The sequence below is a fragment of the Hermetia illucens genome, chromosome 6, assembly GCF_905115235.1.
Source record: "Hermetia illucens chromosome 6, iHerIll2.2.curated.20191125, whole genome shotgun sequence".
In the NCBI taxonomy this organism is placed as follows: Eukaryota; Metazoa; Arthropoda; class Insecta; order Diptera; family Stratiomyidae; genus Hermetia; species Hermetia illucens.
The window spans coordinates 13780582-13803606 of record NC_051854.1 but is presented as its reverse complement, the minus strand read 5'-3'; the positions used below and the strand labels follow the sequence as shown (position 1 = coordinate 13803606).

Below are 23025 nucleotides of genomic sequence, written 5' to 3'. Positions count from 1 at the left end.
AGGAATGGCTAAAGATTCGGAACAGCTAGAAGAGGCTTAGACGGTGGAGTGGTCGAGGGAGAAAACACGGAAGAGAAATAGGGTTTCAAGTTACCGCGGGCAAGGGCGGCTTCGACGTTCAATAAGTATCTTTTATGCGCTTTTTTAATCATTGACTTCACAGTGAAGTGCATAGCCTTAAAGTGAGCAAGGTCGGTGTCATTCTTAGATGACAGAAACTTCTTCCGCAGTGCATGTTTCAGGCGAATGTTATTAAGGATCCTCGTTGTGAACCAAATTGGGTATGAACGCGGGCAAGCAGGAGAAGAAAGGACATAAGAGAAGAGGAGATCGGACAGGATATTGTAAAAGGTACTTAGATCACACGTTGAAAACGTCAAAGTTGGTTTTTTGGAAGTGAAGTTAGTAGATTTATTCACGGTTTTGGAGTTTAAACGTGGGAGCTCCGCTTCAAATTCAAGCGCGGGTAGTGAGCGTCAGTTTTGACATACGTGGATGTGCAAGAAAATAAAGGGAGGTGGAGCTCGGCTAGGTTGGCAAGGAAGAGATCGACAGTGCAGCCCAAGGAGTTGTTGGTGGTATTTAAATTCAGGGCAGAGCTAGTGTCCCTAAAGGAAGAAAGTAGAAGGGAAGAATATGAGAGGTTGCTAGAAGGAATGGAAAGACTAGGATGACTAGACCAGTGGAGCATGGGGAGATTAAAATCTCCGCAAAGGAAGAAAGGGAGGGAAGGGAATCTGACAGTAAGGTGTCAAACAAGAGATAAAGATGAAACGAGTTATCGCAACTTCTAGGTTGTACAGGCGAACCTTTACCCTGCCATAGGAACTTAGGCTACAATTAGTAATATGAATATATGTTGCTGTCATTAAGTCTATACTAGCTTATGCATTGGTACTGCAAAGAACTGTGTGTCCGGGTATTATCGATGCTATGAGAACAACATTCGGCGCAGCTCTCTGCGTTACTCAATTTGCAGCTCTTACATTTGTTTATTCAGACCATCGCAATGAGAGCGGAGTCAAGAAAGCAGGAGTCTACCTCACGAATGAAAATAAGAAATAGTCTTTCAAGCTGAAGTGTATGCGATCTTGAAGGCATCGGAATCTGTAACGATAGTCAAGCTGCATTGAGGGCGTTGAGCAGTCCTAAATCGTTCAGGAATGTAAAAACCAATTGAACTCTACTTCTAGATGCAATACGGTGGAACTGCTCCGGATGCCCGGTCATTGTGGTGGGAGCAAAAGGTCATAGCCCATAAGTGAGCCCATTTTTGTAACACTAGTTTCTAGTCCACAAATCTCTATCCCTTCTAGTCGCCTTCGACTTAAAGCAGGGTATATTTTCAGTGAATTTTCGATCCCAGAATGGTATCGGCTTATCAATATCTGCTTTTAGCTCGGGTGGGGTTCACTTACGACCTAAGAAGCCGAGGTGTTTATAGACTTTAATGTCTCTCTCAAACGGACTTGAAACCGTCTTTGGCAGAGGCCAGATTGGACTTACTCGTACAGATTTGTTTTAATCAGATAATTTATTATAATTGATCCAAACTCTTTTCAATTTTTTCGATACTTGGCTTTGTTTTTGTTAGAACTTTTCAGTGTCAAATAGAATAGACTTGCTTTTGAACACTATTTACTGCTGATAGCCTGCTCTAAACAGATCGTGGTCATGGTGACAATTTCATTTCATAGATCGCCAAAGTATCTATCTTACATTTTCCAAACTGGTGGATGAGAATCCTGACCCTCCAAATTCAGGATGCGTTTTCCGTTGTCGTAATCTTTAAATTGTTGTATGAAGGTATGTATGACAATCAGTTTTCTGTAAAAAAAGATGTCGAGCTAATACGTAGGTCCAAATTGGAGATTTCAGGGGATGACGGCTTTACGGTTTCTTACCAGGGCAGAGGCAAATCGTCAGACGCTGCCTCCCCTCTGCTCCAAATTCCAGCACTTGTTCACTTTTTTCTGTATCTCAGGAATTCCCTGGCCGCCTTAACCCGTCTTCTGGTATGCATTCCCTATGGGTTACTGGTGTGTCATCGGCCCAACGGTTAATTGAAAAACATCCGACGCAATGATATTTCTTATATTCTCTAACTCTTCAATGGAGATACCGTGATGTTCGAATAGGTAAAAGAGCCGGATACCATTCCATGTGAATGTTGAAATGTAATATTAATAAACATGGTTCTGAGCAAAAAAAATCCTTATTATTGAGATTCGAAAACCAAATATGTACTCTTCGTTTGGGACCTTAATATCAGCAATAATGATCCATTAAGGTCCCACTGTGCAGTTATATAATCTAGATTCAATATGATCCACTTAAGATGCAATATACTTTGTACAAACCACCGGATAAAATTACATGTATGAAAACTAAAATTTAATCAGTTTAAAAATTTCAAGGTTCTGCCTAACTAACCATGGAATATCAATTCAACCATTTGTAATTCGTTTTCCATCTTCTTCAAAATCTCGTAACATACCTACAATCAATAAAAGGTTTCTTTGTATTCTACCAATTAATGGATAACGAATATGATTTAACGCCTAAGTGCTTGGCACTTCTTTTTTTGTCCATTAGCAGTTCGTCTGCAAGAAGTGATATCAATCAAGGCTTCAAGTATACTCGCCATTGTAATAGAATTCTCTCGGCTTCTCGGCTTCTGTATACCGCAATAATCTATTATAATTTAAACGGATGTGATTTTTTAATTATTTCCTAGATAGGTGCGAAATTCGAAATGAATTGAACGAGTCTCGGAACAGACGAAAAACCGTCGAAATGATTGTTATGAGGTATTAAAAATGCGCCCCCGTCATCCATAATTCACACATGGTTTGAAGTAGAATAAAACAGTTCCTGCATGTACCAATCTTTGTGGAATATCTTTAATCTGTATTCATACCCTTCAAAACCATGCACCGAACTCCAACTGAAATTATAACAGCTCCAGTCAAAAAAATTAAAAAGATCACTCCAACAGATAGAAGAAAAGTTTTCATAGCGCTGAGTTGAATAAACAGGAAAGATGTGCCACAGAGATGGTAATTGAGGAGGTTGATGACAATGAATATTACCAAGAAGTTACTATCATACTTCCAGAACAATGCATACAAAAGTGTAAATTAAACAGCTGCGAACGCCAGAAGTATTTTATATCATCATTTGATACGGCGAGACCTTAAAGCTGCGTTTAAGATTTCCGTAATAAATTAGTTGCGGGTGGATTGTTTCTTTGCCATGACCTTAAGTTCCACTGAATTCAGCAGATACAAGAAGTAAGATTTTGGCCTCTACATTTTAAAGATTTCAATTTTTTTCGTGACAGAAAATATTTTGCTTTTTTTCCTGCCGGTAGGTACCTAACTAACTTTTACGCGGATTAAGTGATTTCTCCTGCATGGCTAGTCAGTCTAAATACTGATTGAAGAAGATACAAGAGATTTTTTCATCGTTTGATTAATGATTTTCTGGTAATGATAAATTGTTGTATTGATTTAGCCTTTTAACATTAATAGGTGAATAATGTGGCAATTATTGTCATGGCTTTACAGTAGTTCCCAGATAAAAAATTAAATTTTTTTATCAAACTTGATTTTGTTTTGGTAGAAACGATTACCGATGAACTGTAAAAAATTGAAGTCATCAGGTTGGAATTTTCAGATTCATTGCCCAAATTTAACATTAAGTTGCAACGTATGAAATAACTAGGAAAAGATATTGAATAGGGGTACCTCATATGCTCCTATTCAAGAGAGAAAATTACTATTGCACAGTAGGTGTCTATTTACCACACAAGTAGGTGCACGGAGTGTATTCAGTAAAGCTGCCCGTTGAATCGACATAACTTATAAAATATATTCTGCCAATTCGTACTCTCAAGGAGACCTACCAATAATAATGAAATATTGTTTGTTTAAGGAAGTGGCTTAGTAAAGAACTTCGGAAATTTGTCTAAGCAAAACAGTCTAAGCAAATACCGAAAAGATAGATTCGGGTGAGGAGAAGGGTTTGAAGCCAAGGCAAGCCATGGTTGGCATGCTTTGAACTTGTACTTACTTTTATACATTTTTTTTTCTGCACAATATATAATTTTATACATCACAAGAAATCCAAATGCATATTGCCTTCAGAGGAAGGGTAAGTAACTCTCAAGGGTTTAAAAAAAAGAAAAGAAAAAACTTAAAGAGATTGATTTCGCGGCCGGTACCTCGCAATCGGGAAGTGACAGTAAATTTCGAGCGATTCGAAGATGCTCTCCCTTCGTGCATTACATACCTCATTGCAGAAGCGAAGGCTGCAATCCAAAGAACAAAATTCACAAAAAACCCTTTTTCTAACTCAAGTAACTAATGATGTATATGATTGCCGTTGCCTTCTAACCGGAGCAGAGATCATCGCTCAACTTGGGAAAAACTGGAAATCCAACTAGAGCCGGCCCATTTGCAGTACTACAGCCAAAATCTACCCGCAAACGGAAAAGGAAGGCTCAGCAGAAGGGAACTTCAGCCACTAAGAAAGGGGGACTACAGGTTGAATCCTGCTTGCCAAAACCTTCTCCTTCACCCTTACGAGGAGGAGCGGAAGAAAGGAAAGCTGGTGACGTGGACGCTCCTGGTTTAACGCAGGTATGTCGAAATGGATCCAAGCGGCGCGGACACCGTGGAAGGCCTGTAAAGGCCCTAAGCTGGCGGCAGAAGATGGCACTGGGAAAGGAGATGAACCACCTTGGGAATGAGAACACGGATGTGGCTGTAATGTCCAGAAAAATCGGACGCAAGGAAACGGAATCTTCAGCGGAAGGTGGGGATAAACTGGTAACCCCTGTGCGATTAACACACGTCTGTGGTGGCCAACATTTTATTGTACTCCGCACCAGGACTTACACCTACGTGTCCCGAGGAGATTAGGACCGGTGTGCCAGGAGGTGATCAAATCAGCGAGAAAGATCTCAATGAAGCTGGTGCCTCCCTTAGGAATATGGACATGAAGGCGGGAAGGAAGAAGACGTATGCCCAAGCTGCAGTCTCAGTTCTGACCGTTGCCGTGGGAATTTCCTCCAAAAGGTCAGAGGGACAATTTACCATCCTTCACGATGGGCCTCTCCATTTGAAGTGCACTGATGAGGTTACTTTAAAATGGCTCCAGCAGGTAATCCCGGCTTTGAGTTCTGGCGGTCAGCCCAAGTTCACTATTGTGATCACTGAGCTGCGCAGGACAGAACATGTAGGATGTTGGTTACCGAGCCCTCGAAGGAAGGCATAGGATATCATCCGTATGCTGGATGAACGGAACCCGGGCAGGGACTTTGAACACTGGAGGGTAAAGTTCATGAATACCAGGAAGGGAAAATCTACAAACATGGAGGGTTTCAACTTGATATTCGATCTGGACCAAAATAGTCTGAATGCGCTAAGGGGAAGTCAACATATGGTGCTCCACTTTTTCCCAGATAGATTGAAGTGAGTACCTAAGTCAAATCAGGGTAATAATCTCGCGCGAGCGCAATGCTGACCACATTGCCTCCTACAGTATACTGTAGTGTACCGTTTCGGTCTTTAATGAAGTGCTCTAACACACTTCAAAGCACTGATCCAATATGGATTGTTGCGCCAACGATAATTATTATTATTATAGATTGAAATTCAATCATATCAGGAAACTGTAGAGTATCTTTTCCATTTTCAGAGCAAAGAACAATGATGGTCTTCACCTCACACAATATAGAGCAAATTGCAGCATCTTCGGTGCGCTCCCCCACAAGTAAGGCGGAAGAAAAAGAAGCCAGAGACGTGAACGGAATTGGCTTGATGCTAGTTGAGTGATCGAATCTATGAAAACCGGACACCACAAACTAGTCAAAGTGCTAAGTAGAAAACAGATGAATGCTCTGCGGACATGGGAACTGCTATACCTCCAAGTGTGGCTTTTTTCAGAGAAATCAAACAGTAGGGGAACGAGTCTCTGGTGGTACGGTGTGAGGGAAACCCCGTCACACTGGAATCGCGGTATACGCTTTTAACAGTTTTTCATTACATATTAGACTAATTTTATATCGAAAAACATAACGATTGGTCAAATTAACCTGCAGCATGCCAAAGTCTCCTCCTATCTGTTGGCAGCGAGGCTGACAAAGCTTCAGGACTGCCCGTACATTTTTCTGGTACAAGAGCCGTGGGTTCTATTTAATAGAATCTGTGGCATTGGGTCAATAAAGGGGCTAGTGTCTTCGACAATGAAAGATCCATAAGACCGAGAGCTTGTGTCATGATGTCAAGACGGTTAGAAACAACCATGCTGAGACAGTTCTGTTCCCAGGACTTAGATACGGCCATAACACAATATCAGATTAACATCATAGTTGCCTACGCTTATTTACCCTATGATTCTTTGTATCCTCCGCCGACGCAAGAATTAAGGAATCTGGTAGCGTATGCAAAATCGCGATGCGAATGCTCAACATATTTATTGGGACAGTAACGAACCCAATCCAAGAGGTGAGAAGCTTCTAACTCAATTCATTAAAGATATATACTTGATCTGAAAGAAAGTTCTAGGGCATGATCTGATTGCACGAACAAAATTCTGCAGAAACTAAACCTCGCCTATTACTCCAAGGGTTGGAATATTTCAGAAATTACAATGATTCCTAAAAGTGACGACAATTTTCTAGTATGTCTAACATATTCGAACATCATCAGAATTGAGGGCATTTCTAACATCAAGCTTCACGGCGAGCACTACTAATCAAAATGAAAGTCTTAGCTCGATGAATGGCATTCACTACCTTCATGACAGCATCCATTGCGGTTCTCCCTGCTTTAAAACTAAACTACCTCGGGAAAAAATCCGGGCGCACGTATTGCGTGAATGTAATCCTGGAACACTTTTCAAGTGCTGTCAGGCGTACAATGGGGTGGGCATGGAAATTAGATCCCTGGGTCTCCTTTTTCGTTGCTGAAGTGCGCGAGTTCTACTACTCTCCTCCTTAAGGCAAGCGTTAAATGCGCCGAGCAGCAGGTCCAGTCAATTGTGAAAAAACAGTTTGTGTACCTTTGCAGGGATACCGTCGAGACCTGATGCCTTTTATGTTAAAAAGTAGGTAATCCTCGGCAACTTTCACGCTATTAGCATCAACCAGGATGGCATGCTCAAAGAATTATGGCCGTAAGTTGCGACCAATGTATTCAGCATCAAATGAACAGAATTTCCGCAGGAACCCAGTTTATTAGGTGACCAGTTTATAACCAAGTCTATATAGATCCCCAACTACATCGTCGACTGACTCCTGCCAACACCAAGCCTTACTGGTATCTAACGCGCTGTTGAGTCTCTTTTAACTGATATGTACTCTATGATCCCAGTACATACCAACTGCTGGTCATTTTAACCCTAAACTGTATGGAACTTAGGACTTTTTTCAGGTCATTCAGTGCACAAATTGAGAGCGAGGAAAGGTTTGCTGTTAAAGGTCATATCATATTCGCCCTCCTTCTTAATCAGACAGTGCCCGAAAATTTTCATTGATTGTTCTTTGAAGCCAATCTGTACCTCTGCCAGTCTCCGATTTATTTTGCCCGGTGGAAGAGTTTTCAGACCTCTCTTCTCATTCTGGCTAGTTTCATATTCCATTAGGATACATCCCTTGATGACTTTGTGACGCAGCGGGGTTAACATTCGAAATTTATTTCAAATGTTCTTAATTCGATTGACAGTGGCCACCATCGGTGTTCTCCGTGGTGGAGCAGGCCATGATTAATTAATTTTTTCAAGTGGCTAACATGTTTGAAGTTAGTGGAAAGGAAAAGTTTTCACTAGACGAAAAATTTTCTGGTATGTTAACACTCACTGAAGCACAATGTCTAGTTCTGTCCGGACGCTCAAAGTGATATGTGGCTTTACCTAACAAGGTAGAACTACAACTTAACTGTTTAAGCCAATTAGCTGACCTCATATGTGTCAATGACAACTTTGTTGAGGTTTTCCAACACTGTTTCACTTTCGAGTTCGCTCCTGATGTCACCGCCCCTTTGAAGGTTGTTGCTCAGGTGCGTTGCACAGGAATCCCAATCCATTCTCCTGGGATTTCTTATTATTCTCTTTATTTCGGCATTTCCCTCAATGTGGAATCTATTTATTCTGTGACCAGACATAGAGGGTTCATCCGACAGCCTCCAATTAGTGACTAGCCCATTCATCAGAGTATTTCCTAGAGTTATGTCTAGTATCTCTTGCCTAGCGCTGGTCATAAGTGTGAGTGTTCCCAATGCTATATATTTCTATTTTATTGATAAGAATAAATTGAAGAAGGTACTCACCTCTTCGATCGGTGTCGCTGCTTCCTTAGACTTCATGATGGGCGTTGGCATCACAGCGGAGAAGAAGTGGTAACGCCATCTTCTCACAGTTCTTTGCTAGTTCAACAACTAGCTCCGGTGAGACTCGTATGTCGTCTCCTAGGAAACTGCCCGATGCAACGACTGCCTCTCGACTGCTCTTCCCGGCTTCCAGTAAGTGTTGGATAGGCAAAAGGTCAGGAACTCTGAAAGACATACATATTTTAGATTACGTTTAAGAATTATCTAAACTCTTGGTTTTTCGTAAAAGCACTCCCAAATTATTTGCAGATTCCATCCGCGAATCTGTCCCCGATATACCCAGAGCTACTGAGCCACCACTTTTCTAATGTTCTTCTTAGAACTTGCCCTTGCAAGTTTATCTGAGCTATCTTAGTCCTGCCCATTAGCTTCTTTATTGCAGCTCTTCTCCACTGTCGAAGTATCACCCTCCTTGTCCGACATGGCGTTTTCCTGCACGTCGCTGTCCACCCTAAACCCTAGAAGATCTAGGTCTAGATCATCCGGCTTCTGTTCTTCACTGGACAGAAAGTCTACTTCCTTCATTGATCCAGTCCTTTCCACCTCTATGGCCTCCGAGATCCCTTCAGTGACCTCGGCAAATTTTCCACCCGATGTCTCCTCCAAAGTGTCTTTCCTCGGCATTTCCCTGTACACGTGCACAGGTGTGTTGCCAAATCTATAGTTGATATGGCACCTCCGACCTTTGACTGCCTTCCAGAATCTATCATCCCCCCAATCGTGAGGAGACTACCCTTGCCCTCCACCTCGCTCCAGACTCTCCATAATCGCGTATGGAGATCCTCATTCTGAGCGATTGGAGGCCCATGAGATCTTCCGTCTCTATTGTTGTGGGTTTCGGAAGAAACACTGTCACCATGTGTACTCCTGGTATATGATCCCCCGCACATGTCGAAAGTTTTACTGCTTCCCAGCCTGGCAATTGAGGAACTATGATCCTAAGCCACTCTGCAATATCCTACATGACGCAGTCCACCAGTATGTGACCTGGTCGAAAGCGTATCCCGATGAACGCTAGTTTCGCAGTCTATTCCTTACACATCTGCCTGACGATAAGGTCTTCGATAGTTTCCTGCTTCTCACGAATGAGTATTTGCTCGAGAAACGTTTTTGACAGTATGGCCAGTCGAATGACCTTGACCGCATTATCAGAGCTTATGGTGGGCTTCTCGATTCCTGCCTTCACCCCTGACCTACTCACATTTTACCCCTCTTGTATTCAGGTTTGGGTTTTTTGGGAGTATTCCCCTCATGCAGGCTAATCTCCGCTGCTTCCCGCTTTCTTGGCTCCGATAAAGATCCCAACTTCTATCTCCTTGGGTGTAATCACCTGGCTCTCAAAATTTCGGAGATGTGCCCGCGCCTGGTTGACCAGCTTGTGTGCGGTACGGGGTTCTCCTTGATTGGTTGTTTTCTTTGTTTTCATACATTTAATCATTTGTTTTCCACGAGTATTGGGGTTAGGAGATCCACCGTGCCATAGCCCCCCGTAGCACGACAAGGTCAAACATACTCACTGAGGCAACCAGGTATCGGCGAGGTTTCGATAGCAATTAACCTGGATATGTATTTTCTGCATCCCCAAGTCCATGATTATAAGTTCCACAAAGTTTTCCTTGTAAATGTACTCGTCCCTGGAGCAGAAAAATTATTTTCTTCGTAACCATTTCCGAACCACGATGACTCTAATATTTAATGGGAGAAAAGAGCCACAACCCAATATGGCTGAAGCCTATGCGGTGCACATGAGATATTGGTACCCACAAGCTCCATGAACGCGGAGCTTGGAATTGTAGTATTTCAATTACATTAACTAAACACAACTCCCAAGGAATCATTCCCTAACCCACCTCGAATGCATTCGAAAACGTTAAGAAACCCCTAAAAAATAGCTAGAACTTTCACATTTATTCGGCCTCAGCATAGTCACTTCGAAACATCCTCATCAAATCAGTAACTAAAATACCAAAGCCTATCTAATTATCACAAATAAATTAACATTAATCATGCAACAGAAATAAAGCAAATACCGGAAGATATTGGAAACATGTTGCAGCAATTTCAAAATATTAGATACTTTTGAAAAAAAATATTATGAAAACATCAAAAATTATTTTATGAAATTAAATACCAGAAAAAGCGTAGAGTAGGCTAATAAAATTACTTTCGGGGTTCATCAAAAATGCGCTTCCAATGCCACTGAAAATTATTACTGAGCTTATTTTTGGTTTAAGACTCTAAACTACGATGAAGTTTTTCGAGTCATCCTTCAAAAGATACTTATATCTGCACCTTTTAATACATATTGACAACATCATTTATTGAACTCAACACATATAGTAAACAAATATCGCTACAAAGTCAATCAAAAACTCTAAAAAAGTAAACTTTAGATCAAGGGCGCCCAAATTTACCAAAAAACTATAATCACTTTGATCATTAACCCCAAACTTTTTCCGCATTAGCTCAACAATGTAAAGTTTCATTCTTGATAGATATTTGGCAATAATCATGGAATGCAAGACGATTTGAGTGGAATCTATAACACGCTGTAAAGTGGGTAAGAAATCCATTAGAAAACATTTCCAACTTTCATATGTGGTACTACAAATCCCATTGTACACTCTCAAAAGATAAATTCCTGAATGCAATAAATTCTCCTAGATTTTTCCACCTCGATTTCGCAGATAAGTCATAAGAACTGAAAATACAATAAATTCAATATGCAATCCAATAAAAAATGCATTTTTTTCCTGCTTTCAATTAAAACACCGAAGGCAGTAGTCTTCAGTAGCATCCAGTGTCTTCTGCATCTATTACGAAACCATCTTGACTCGTCTTCTTTTTCTTTTAACGATAACGTAATCTTCAAGTTTTGCCCATAAGTCAAATACAGCAAAGGAATAATAAGTAGGCATGTACACAGGCAACTTTACTGAGAAAATGTTTGCATTTCGCGCGATCGACCTCTAGTCTATCTAATATATAACTAAATACTTCTCTAACCCTCTTGTAGTTGTCTTGCCTTTTTGCAAATGATTACGGATGCCGCCGAAACACCTTCAACATCGCGTACTACTTACAACTATTTTTCCCTGTCCTATGATGCAGTACTATCCACTTTAGTGTACAGTACGGAGCTGTATTGTATGGAGGGTATTTGAAATCTCGATTCTTTGGCATTTTCCTTTGCATGATTTTAAAATTTCATCCGCTACATGTCTATCACGTTCCCACACTCCCACAAAGGCTAAAAAGGTCTTTTGGTTTTTTTTATGTCTGTGATTTTCTCTTACCATCTATCGCGGCAGCGCTTCATTGCATATTTCCCCTGAAGGTGTTTTCTTACTTAAAGACATCTTAGAAGTGGGTACCAAGTGACGAAAAAAGATGCTGATGAAAAGCCATTCAAAATTAGAATATGTACATTGAAAATGAGTTTATGAACGGTCAGTTGAGAAGGTCGTTTATCCTATTGCCCAACTCATTCTGATAATCTGATTCAAGAACTTGTTAACTTCAAACCAAAGTCAAGAGGGATGCTGCCTATGCAAAGCGAAGACACTGAAAATGTCCCCATAGATTGATCGTTTCAAAAATATGCACAAGCACAGAAACCTTATCAATTGAAAAATCAACGACTTTTCCTTATTCTACGAATACAAGAGTAATGATTTGAGGCACGGCTCAGCAAAAGAATCTACTTCACTTAAAACGAACGCTCCTTTCAAACCAAGGATGCTGTAAATCGTTCCAAACCCATCCATCCCATCTAACCAATATACCAAAAGTCGCCTCCACTTACCATCTAACAAGCTTATACTGCATCGATCGATTACCAAGCAACCAGTAAAACTTATTCTGCATTCTATGTGCAAATGCCTTAAGCTAATGTCGTGACGTCGTGTCTTAAAGATGACCCCATCCAACTTCCCAACATCCACATATCATACCAACAATCTCTTAGAGTGAAGCTCTAACCGAAGTAGTTGGATGGTCTTCAGATAGTTGAATTGTTGGCGGAATCTTCATTGGCGTTAGCTTGGCTCTGACTACAGCACGATGAACAGTAAACAACAACCTTAGGTCTCCCTTTCGTTTTCATTTCATTTGTAATTCGACCCCGGCTAAGTGTAGTCATCCTCGTAGTAAGAAAACATCTGCAATTATTTTAAGATATTCACAGTGTGGAAAGACTTGGTACTTCTTGGTCGTATAGTTTCATCTAATGATTGAGTATGCAGTGTGTTCGCGTATTGAGTCATCTCTGCATTGATTTGGATACTGGTAAAAAGCAAGAATAATAAAAATTCTATTTGATATCTACTGTTCAAGATATTTAATAAAAATTGACATAAAGTGTACATGAAAGTGTGTTTTGTGACTATCACAGTGTAGTGAAACAATTATCAACAAATTATAAATAGATGAGAGAATAAACTCGAAGAACTTCAACATGAGGATTATACAACTTGTTCTGATACCACTCGGTAAGTGCTCAAACAAACTTGTAAGGAACCCTCAAAAAAACGAAAGACTTAAGCGAGTAACTCGAAATTATCAAACAAATTTTTAATTAAACTTCAATATAACATCAGCAAAATAAATCTTTCAGGGAATATAGATATTTGGAGACAATTTCTCCCAGCTTCCTATTATTCTGTAAATATTTTAACAAAATTTAAAATTTTAACTGGAAAACCATATCCCGCATTCTTAAGCAAAACGCTTGAGCTGACTCCTTCAATTGCGCCACATTTCATCTCCAGCCTGAAGATGTTTAAAATACGAAGGAATTTTTAATTCCATTACATAAAGTGTAAAAGACTTAAGCATTACGCGGCTATTAGCCATAACAAGATAAATTGAATAATCAAAAAACTATTTCTACACGTTTGCATTACAAATAGGGTATGTAGGCGTTACCGTACAAGTGCATACTTCAGATTTTCATTCATCTTGCGAAAGAGAATTATAGAATGTAGTTAGTCGAATGGATGGACTCAGTTGAATGTTTTCAATGAGAAAAGCCAGTATCTGCATGATCTTGCAAATACTTTGTAAAGGCTTCATAAAACAGGTAGTTTACGTGTCTATTAGTCTTGAAAATTAACAACTTACTGACCACTATGCGCTTGAGTAATCACAAGTGGCCAGTTACCCGTAATAAATCACTGGAAAAGATTGCAAGAGCCTTAAAATCAGAAGAACTCACTCTTTTTCCAGTAAAAGTTGTTGAGATCTTTTTGAGCAGAATTTCCAGGGTGTCCGAAAATGTCCCCAAGTGGTAGTTTAGAGTCAGTGACCCATGAGTATTTCCACTATGATCTTAGGGCTTTTTTGGCGAGTTTTAAATAATTCTGCGAGATCTTTGCTTTATATCTTCTCATGAGTACCCTGGGCTGTTCTGCTTCTGGTAAGTTCCTTCCATATTGTCATGATCATGAACCCATTCCCGATTCAACTGAAGAGCGCTGATCTGTAAGACGATGTTTTTGCTTCATTTTAGGGTAGCTCGTCCGCTGCCTTATTGCCTTCTAACTCAATATGGCCTAGAGCCCAGAGTGTCCTTATTTTATTATATGGGACAAGCCTATTCAGTTCCCCTACCAGTTTCGAGTTAATCTGGTTAGACTTAAGTGTCTTGATAGTCGCCTGGCTCTCAACTGAAAATACAATATTCTGCCTCTATAATTCCTTTGAAGGCATACCTGTTTATGGCCTATATTTCCGCCTGGAATATATTGGACCAACGACCTCCTGTACATTCTCTCTCTGCTGTGGAGATCCGTCAGTGTACCGAATAATCAATTACTGGTTTAAGCCATAGGTCACTGCCACGCTCTGTGATTCTGCCCTGTACTCCTTAGTGTTTCGTATTTCTTTTCATTGTTAATCCCTCGGTATCAGGAATTCGGGATACTGCATATAAAGAATGATTTAAGCAGCTCTACGCCTCGCTGATATCCCTGATGATTCTAAAAATTGTCCTTCTTTACTTCATCTGCATGCGGGAGTGAAAAGAAGCCAATCCCGGAAGGACCTGAAGAAATGTCATTGGGCATGATCTCATCGCTTCAATGATGCACATACAGGCATTCTTTGAAGTTGGTGTAACCCTTACTCTTGTGCCAAGTTTGGTTCCGTCTGCCCAGATTACCGCCCCGTAGGTAATCATTAATGTATGTCATTAGCCTTACTATTCAAGTCAAGCCCGATGAGAGGCGGATGGAAAGGAGCGATTCTCCCTGGGTCCTGAGTTTTGTTGCCCGAAATAGAAATTTGAATGAAAAAAGAGGTGGTGTGGGGACTACATACTTTTCAGTCCAGCCCCTGATTGGAATATATGAATATCCAGCGTGCTGTTTTTGGGGTGCACTCCCATTTTTGCCTTGTTATCATCATCATCAATGGCGCAACAACCGGTGTCCGGTCTAGGAGCTCAAGACATCCCGGTTTTGCGCCGAGGTACACCAATTCAATATCAATAAAAGATGTCTGGCATCCTAACCTACGTCATCACTCCATCTTAGGCAGGATCTGCACCGTCTTCTTTTTCTACCATAGATATTGCCCTTATAGACTTTCCGAGCTGGATCATCCTCATCCATACGGATTAAGTGACCCGCTCACCTTAACCTATTGATCCGGATGACCTGACCTGACGGTCATCGTATCGTTCATAGATTTCGTCGTTATGTAGGCTACGGAATCGTCCATCCTCATATACATAGATGGCCAGAACGCGGCCAAGAATTTGCAATTTTTCTTGTTAAGAACCGAAGTCTCCGAGGATAACATGAAGCCCGGCAACATTGTTGTCTTATATTGTAGCGAGCGAAATAGGCTCTGTTGACAGCCAACAACCGTGCGAGAATTTCATCATCGTAGCTGTTGTCGGTTTTCTACCCTAGATAGGTGATACTATCAACGGTCTCAAAGTGGTAGTCTCCTATCTTTCTTGTTTTCGTTTGCCCAGTGTGATTTGATGTTGTCCGTTCTTTCGTTTTTGGTGTTGACATTGCCACCATATATTTCGTCTTGCCTTCATTGATGTGCAGCCCAAAATGTCGCGCCACCTACTCGATCTGGATGAAGGCAGTTTGTACGTCTCGGGTCGTTCTTCCCATGATGTCGATATCGTCAGCAAAGGCCAGTAGTTAGGTAGACTTAAAGAGGATGGTGCCCCTTGCATTTACCTCAGCATCACGGATCACTTTTTCCCGAGCCAGGTTCAAGAGGACACATGATAGAGCATCTTATTGTCTTAGGCCGTTGCTAAGATGCCAACTAAAACACAACTTGGTACAGCGTCTTGTAATCGATACTGCCTTTTTGCTCAGCATCCTATTCGTTATTTGCTGAAAGTCATCATATTGAGCTTCCTTAGTTTTTCTTGGCAATCATTTCTTGGCACTCCTCGTCAAACCAATTGTACTTTGAGTTCCGGAGTTCTGTCCTCAATGTTGCATCCGTGTTTTAATAGCATCAATCACTCCTGTCATAAGTCATAATTTCTTTTCCAGAATAGAAACATGCTCCTATTCGTTTAGTGTAGTTGCATGTCTCCAGTATTCGTACACATCTAACAATTTATGTAGGGAAAAGCGGGATAATGAACCAGTTCTTTTCAAGTTTGAAAAATTGGAATAAAGGGAGAGTTTTAAAAAATTGGAAAAATCAAGCTGGGAGAACGTTTAGAAGTATTAATTACAATGAAAAGGCAAATAAACCAAATCAGCGATTGAAATAAAATGAAATGAATTCAAAACTTCGGCGACAATCTCTCAATCGCAATTTCTCCCTCAAAAGAAGTGAAAAATACCGAAGGCCAAAGGCGTGATTTTGACAGTAACCAGGAAAGAATTTTTTGAAGAAGTAGGGCTAGCCAAAAAAAGCTATATAAGTCCGGCGATCAGACCCGAGTCTGCAAGGGGCTCATCTGAAGTGGCTCTTGCCTCGAAGCCTCACCGGAGGTTATCTGGTATCATGGAAATTGGGGTCAATTGTGTCGGAGCCTGTCTGAATAGATAGGACACATGTCACAAGCTTGGACGCAGATATCGTATTCAAATATTTGGGGTTAAGTTATGAAATCACGATAATAATTTGAGCCAGAGGAGTCAATAGTGTATTTCACTAATATCTCACTGTCCAAAATGCTTACAAAACAGCGTACCGGTCTATCCACAATGAGGGTTGCAACGCAACTGATGAGACCTAGGAAACGTATTAATCCCAATGAATAAAAATCCCAGATAGCATATCAAATACAATTCGTACTTGCCCGTCGTTATGACATACGACCCTAAAACTAGCAAAATATTATCACTGAGCGGAAGGACCGGAAAACTGGACTCCCATGCCTGAGTATAAAACAACTTTCTTTAATTCATAGGACATAAAAAACAGAACTAAGCCCAAAGAGGATGAAGATCGGAACATCAATTGGATTCAAGACTACAGCATGGATTGATCGGTCATAGGGGTGACACACTTCCCTCAGTAATATCAACAGAAGTATAATAATATATACATTACCCACCGCATATGCTGAAATCACACTAAGAGAAAAACCAGCATTTGGATTAGCTCTCTTACTCCTTATTCCCTTGTAAGATTGAAGTGGAAGGGGGTATTTTTTATGAGGTGTCAATTTTTGTTATCTCAATCAAAATATCTTTTTATTGAGCCAAAGAAGAAGATAATAATTGAAGAGGGCATGATGAGGACATTATGGTTAACCCAAACTATCCCACATATACTGAAACAATTTGCTTCCATCGAAATTAGGTACACTATGCCGATATGATAGAATGGCCTCTTCATATTCTCCAAAGTTCGGATACTTGTCGACCTCCCCAATAATTTTCTTTATACCTCAAAATCATTTTTATATTCATGGAATATATCATCCACATCTCTCGTAGTATGAAATAGCGAGTATTGTAGTGCCTTTCGTTTCCCGAACCCTCCAATTGTAGTAGGGTAATAACCAATAAGGGAAGTAGCACCATGAAGAAGTGGAAGTAAATCGCAATTATTTCGCAGCATTAGTATCAGAGAAAGCATTACCGAGAATTACTTATTGCTGATCCGGAAAACTAGGTAGGTAAGACCGTGACTGCTGTTATGAGAGCAAGAAGGCAGAGTCCAACCAGCTCAGATCTTCAAAACTAGCCCGTAGAATTCACGAAGGAAAGCAGCTCTCTCCCCCTACAACCTGACATCTCTCTGAAGTCCTGAAAGAATGGTTTACCCAGTGTCCGTAGCCTAACTCTAGCTGAAGCTGGGCAATCAGTTTCCAACTCTTCCCCGTAGTTTCGACAATGCAAATTGTGGGGTATGCCGAGCCTGGCGGTTCCCCATGTGCCAGTGACCCGTCCAGACCGCCGTATTGTATTCATTTGCACGCATCTGGTTCAAGAGCTCTCGTGATCGGGTTTTGTTATAGGCGAGCCACATCCTCCTTGACTTGACGCAGCTGGTGAGCATTCGTCATCTAAAGTCCGCGGCTACTATGTAGTGCTAGTAGATTCCACCCTTAGCAGTTGCCAGCAGGAGACAGACTGTCCCCACCGTAGGACTGCCAAGAGCAGAATCCCACCTGGCCAGACCGTCAGCTCCCTCATTCCCCTCTCTGTTCCTATGACCGAGAACCCAGAGAAAGATCACCTTGAGCGTGCCACCCAAACTATTCAGGGCATTTCTACACTGCTCCACCAACCTGGAGGATGTCGTCGCTGAGTATAAAGCCTTCATGGCCGTTTGGCTGTCGGTCAGAATTGATATGTTACGCTTGGAGCTCGGATCATGACCCAGCTGTCGACAGGCTTCCACTATCGCCAATATTTCCAATTAGACTACACTGGCGAAACCTGGGAAACCGTAAGACTCGGATATACGATATGTATTCGAGAAAACTCCCGCACCAACTTTACAGACCATCTTTGATCCGTCGGTGAAGAATACTGTGTTATAACCTTTCAACACGCCGCTGGTCTTCTACTCTACCCTGGTTGGAAAGTCTTGTGAAGTTCAGCTTGTGTGTGGCATAGTCCGTAGCCTCTCGATGAGGACACTACGAATACCAAACGGATCGCAGGCAGTCCATTGCAGAGTAAACTAAGAAAAAAACGAAAGAAGGAAGGGACATCTGAAGGAGACTTCACTCAGGTACTCTCCAGGGCACAAAAGAAGAAGGCGAAGAGAGACAAGAGACAACAACAAACCGCGTCACCAGAAAAACCTCTGCTTAATTATGATGCAGCACCAAAAGAAAAGGTGAGGAGACGAAGGAGGACTAGACTTTTGCGGAAGTCCTCAGTGAAATCCGTTGCAAGATCAAACCCGAAAATAGCGGAGCAGAAATCTCTCCCATCCGTAAAACGAAGGGTTCTAGTCGAACTAGCGCGGAGGACAACAAATAAAGTTACGTTCTGTGAAGCAGTCAAAGGGCTTCTGGGAGAGAAAGTTTTAGTTTCCAGCCTGGAATCCATGTGTTCTCTGGAAATCCGAAACCTTGACTGCCTCACAGAAAAGAACGAGGTAGAAGAGTCATCAAACGCGAATGTCCGGAGGTAACTAATGTCCCGATGGGTATCACCTCTACGAACTCCCGAGGCTAACAACTCGCTGTGGTGAAAGTTGCCGAGCAATATGGGATGAAGTTTCTAAACAGCGGGAAAATCAAAATTGGTTGGGAAGTGTGTAGGATACGAATCCAAGCCACCCCATCCAAATGTTAGGGATGTTTAGATTATGGGGACACGTCCGCAACCTATCGCGTATGACAGAAGGGCAACATACCGCAATTGCCATCAAACAGGCCATAAAGCAAACACCTGCAACGAAAAGGAAAACTGCGTCCTATACAGGGACCGTGGCGCGGCTGATGAGAACGTTGCGCACACTGCGAGCTCGGGGCGGTGTCCACTCTTACGAGCAGCGCTGGAAAAAGCTAGATTTGATTCCCATCCTACAAATCAATATACACCGGAGTGCAACCGCTAACGAGTTACTAGCGCAGTTCATTGCGGAGACCAAAGCTAATTTTGTGTTCATCAATGAGCAGTACCGAAACAAGGACCCAATTTCATGGCACTCTGACGTATCAGGTATCGCTGCCATCTGAGTTCGGGACGACACCCTCCTTAGGGAGAAATCCCGTGTGTTTAAATAGAGCTACTGACGAACCCCATCCCACCTTCCATAAGAAAAAAAAGTGTGATGGGCCTTTTACCTCCTCCCTCCCGTTGGTGAAAGGAATTCCCTGATTTGAAGGCTCCGCAAGGCAGGAGAGTTCCGGGAGTAGCCTGAATAATATGACAAACGGTTCCAAGCTAGCTCTCTAACGATGGGAAAACATCTTCCACTCGGCTTTAGTTGGAAAGCCCACAGCAAAATTTCTCGTGAGATTCAACTTGCGTGTGGCATATTCCACGTGAATGTCCTGATTTCTGAGGGTACTTCCTCTAGGATGTTACTGTGGACGTAGGGCTTCGATGTCTACGATCCGGACTCACATAGTCTGGCGGCACTTCACGCTACAACATATTTAATGTGTCCCTGAAATTAATATCACCAAGTCGGCATACGCCACCACCTTCACCCTATATTCGGAAAATTTCGTCCCTCACTATTAACCAGAGCCCGGAAGAGATGACGCTACTCTGGAGAGTGCCTCTATTCACAGCTCTGGTCAAGTGGTTGCCTCCCACATCCGACTGGATTATCCTACCTCTTAGCATTGATATTATCCAATATTTGCGTTGGTTGATTTAAATAGGGTTCTCGACCAGCTTCATGTAAATATCCTTTAATCTGAAGCATCTAGAACAATTCTGAAAAACTTGCAAAGGAATTGCAATACTTTCAAGCATTCTGGTATCCTTTCATATGCCAACCCTCTTAGAGATATTCAAACTCTACGCAAAACATTATCTTAATTGGGAGAATAAAAGTTGGTTTAAAGTAAAAATTAAGAAAATTATCTCCATAAGACTTTCTCAAAGCAGACGAAACCTATTCCTTAGCTTAGGTCATGCAATTGTAAGATGACATTGCATAATTACAAAAGAGACAACTAATTAGTAAGAAGATCCTAATATGTCAACTCAAACGCTTGAAATCCGAAAACTTTCTTCTTCACAAAACATTGCTAAACGTGACAACCTGTTTAAGCGAATATTACTTAATAATAGTCCTAAAGCACTGAGCATGCAATACTACACAATTCATATATAAAACTCCGGGAAACTGACATGAATCAAGTTTTATGTTTATGATCCCATGTATCTATTTAACTGTATGCAATTATGATTATAAATTCGGGCCGGTTACAGGCCTGAGCTATTAAAGTTTGAAATATGTTCAAGTATCAAACGAGAAGAAGGCCCATAATTACATAATGAGTATTTATTGGAATAACTAAGGTTTTAGTCATTCTTATAAAGAAACATGGCAGATATGATTTTGAGATGTATCAAACTGTTACTTCTCTTGTAGCCATTTTGACGGCGTGGTAGCCAGGTGAAGATGCGCCGCTGTGACCAGCCATCTTTGATTAGAAAAGGCAGACCTTGGCGGTACATGCAAAATAACATAACAAGCCACACTGCGATCATGTCGGAATTCGGAATTATGCAACTCGAAAAGGCGCTCTGACAGTGCTTGTCTGTGCAATTATTAAAAGATTGCTTTTCCGAAAGACAGGCCATCACTAGCCGTACCTGATGCAGATGATTCCACAATTGATGTAATAAGGTGTACTTACCTGTTTCGGTATTTTCATGGATATTGCTCGGCCGGAGGGGTTCAATCGCAGTTTTTGAAATCACTAAGTGTAGCCATTAGTTACAGACACCTTCGTTCCGACCTCCTAATGTAAAGTAAATAGTATGCAATTAGCGATTAAAATCTACATACCCGTATTTATCGAGTAACGAAACAAACAAATTGTTATTTTTTAGGGGAATTGAACTAGGCCGTTTATCGGATTTTACGCGAGAAATAATTGTATGCGGTGTAGCATCTTCACAATTTCAAGATTCAAGATGCTCTAGTAGCGCAATGATGAGGCATAAGTAGTCATTAATCATTGTGCGTGACTTTGAATGTCTGGTGGAAAGATTTTATTATCTGTCTAGGCATATTATTATCATGCAATTGATTGCATACACAGAAAGCATTTATATGAGACCTTCTTAAGTTTGTTTCTTAATTCTGAATCTAACAAGGGCCTCTGCTTATAATTGTGCCCTTCCCCTATTTGCGCGATCGGTACTCTGACAGACTCTCCGATATCTTTACAATTAAATTCCACACATAGGTATTCGTGGCTACTTAAATTGGAATTACCGATTTGTCGCGCATTTGCTGTTCTTATCGGTAATTGCTACCACGCTCACCAACAGTATCTTTTCTCTTTAGTAAGAATGGTGCAGAAGAAAATTGACAGAACTCACTTGAGAAAAGATACTAACATTTAAAGTCTTGGATTTGCGTAGGAGCAACAAATTCGACCGATTAAATTTCGTTAGTAATAGTGCGATTTCCACTAAACTTGGTAAGATCATGCTCTATGCTATAGCCTACTTTGCTACATTTCGCGATTCTAGGATGAACTTACTAAAAATTATCGTAATATACTACTACCAACTTTATTTGAATAAATATCGGTGTAGAGGGTATTTCGGAGACTAGGCACCATATAGTGGCAGCCCCTTGATTTTTTTTTAGATTTTTCGGGTTGGTTATTTCTGAGAATGGGTCCGTGAAAGAAATGATCACTTTTGAGCCCTACACCACCCCCAAATGTCAAAACTAAGACCAGCTTCCGAAAGTACTAACCGAGACCTTTCATTTGACGACTATGTTTGATGAATAAAAATGTGCACCCCCCTTTTGCATGAATGGGGACTCCCTCTCAAATTCGACGTAGAATAATGTAACTCACTGTATGTGTGAGCGTTCACAGTTTCAAGCTTTCCGCCAAATTTAGTGTCAATCGCTGTAACCGCTTCCGAGAAAAATGCTTGTGACAGACAGGCAGACGATTTTAATTTTTAATTCTGTACACAAACCCTTAAAAAGCGTTGTTTTGGCACCTTATGCACATACAATCATTTGGAACATAAAAGTTCAAACTGACCGTCTGCTCTGCTATCATCAAGAAATATTTCATCATCAGGCCTCCAATCTAGGACTTCTGCAGTAGTACATCGATGTTTTCCTCCCCCTTTATATTCCGCCTTTTCTAATGTCCCTCAGTACTTTCAATTAATGAGAAGTATAAAGCGGATTGCTTCTTTGTGTTATTCTTCCCACTGCAGATAAGATAGCTCCTCTTTTCTTACTTTTCTCCTCTGTGAAAACTCGATACTGGGTGAACTGACCCTGTCAATCCTCTCCTGGTACAATGCACTGCCAGCGAGATATTCAATGTCCATTAGGAGCCGATTGGATTCATGTTGTTCCATATCTCTGGTAACAGTACCATCCGTCATGAATTTACTGTTGAATCTCCGCTGTTGTTGTTTTTGCGAAGACCTCTTAAGATCGGTTATTCTTAGTTAGCTGTGGTAGAATGTGTCTGTTGCTCCTTCTTTTAAGGTTTGTTGTTCAACCCACT

The 23025-nt window shown here is 41.2% G+C and overlaps 1 protein-coding gene across 1 annotated transcript in view; it reads left to right on the top strand.

The window, feature by feature from the left end:
- Nucleotides 1–10635: 10635 nt before the first annotated feature.
- LOC119659572 (GATA zinc finger domain-containing protein 14) overlaps nt 10636–23025 on the top strand; it is a 30459-nt gene continuing 18069 nt past the window's right edge. Inside the window, exon 1 of the mRNA XM_038067726.1 lies at nt 10636–12883. Within this exon, the coding sequence (XP_037923654.1) occupies nt 12850–12883 (34 nt within the window). The 5' untranslated portion in view covers nt 10636–12849. The remainder of the gene's footprint in view (nt 12884–23025) is intronic.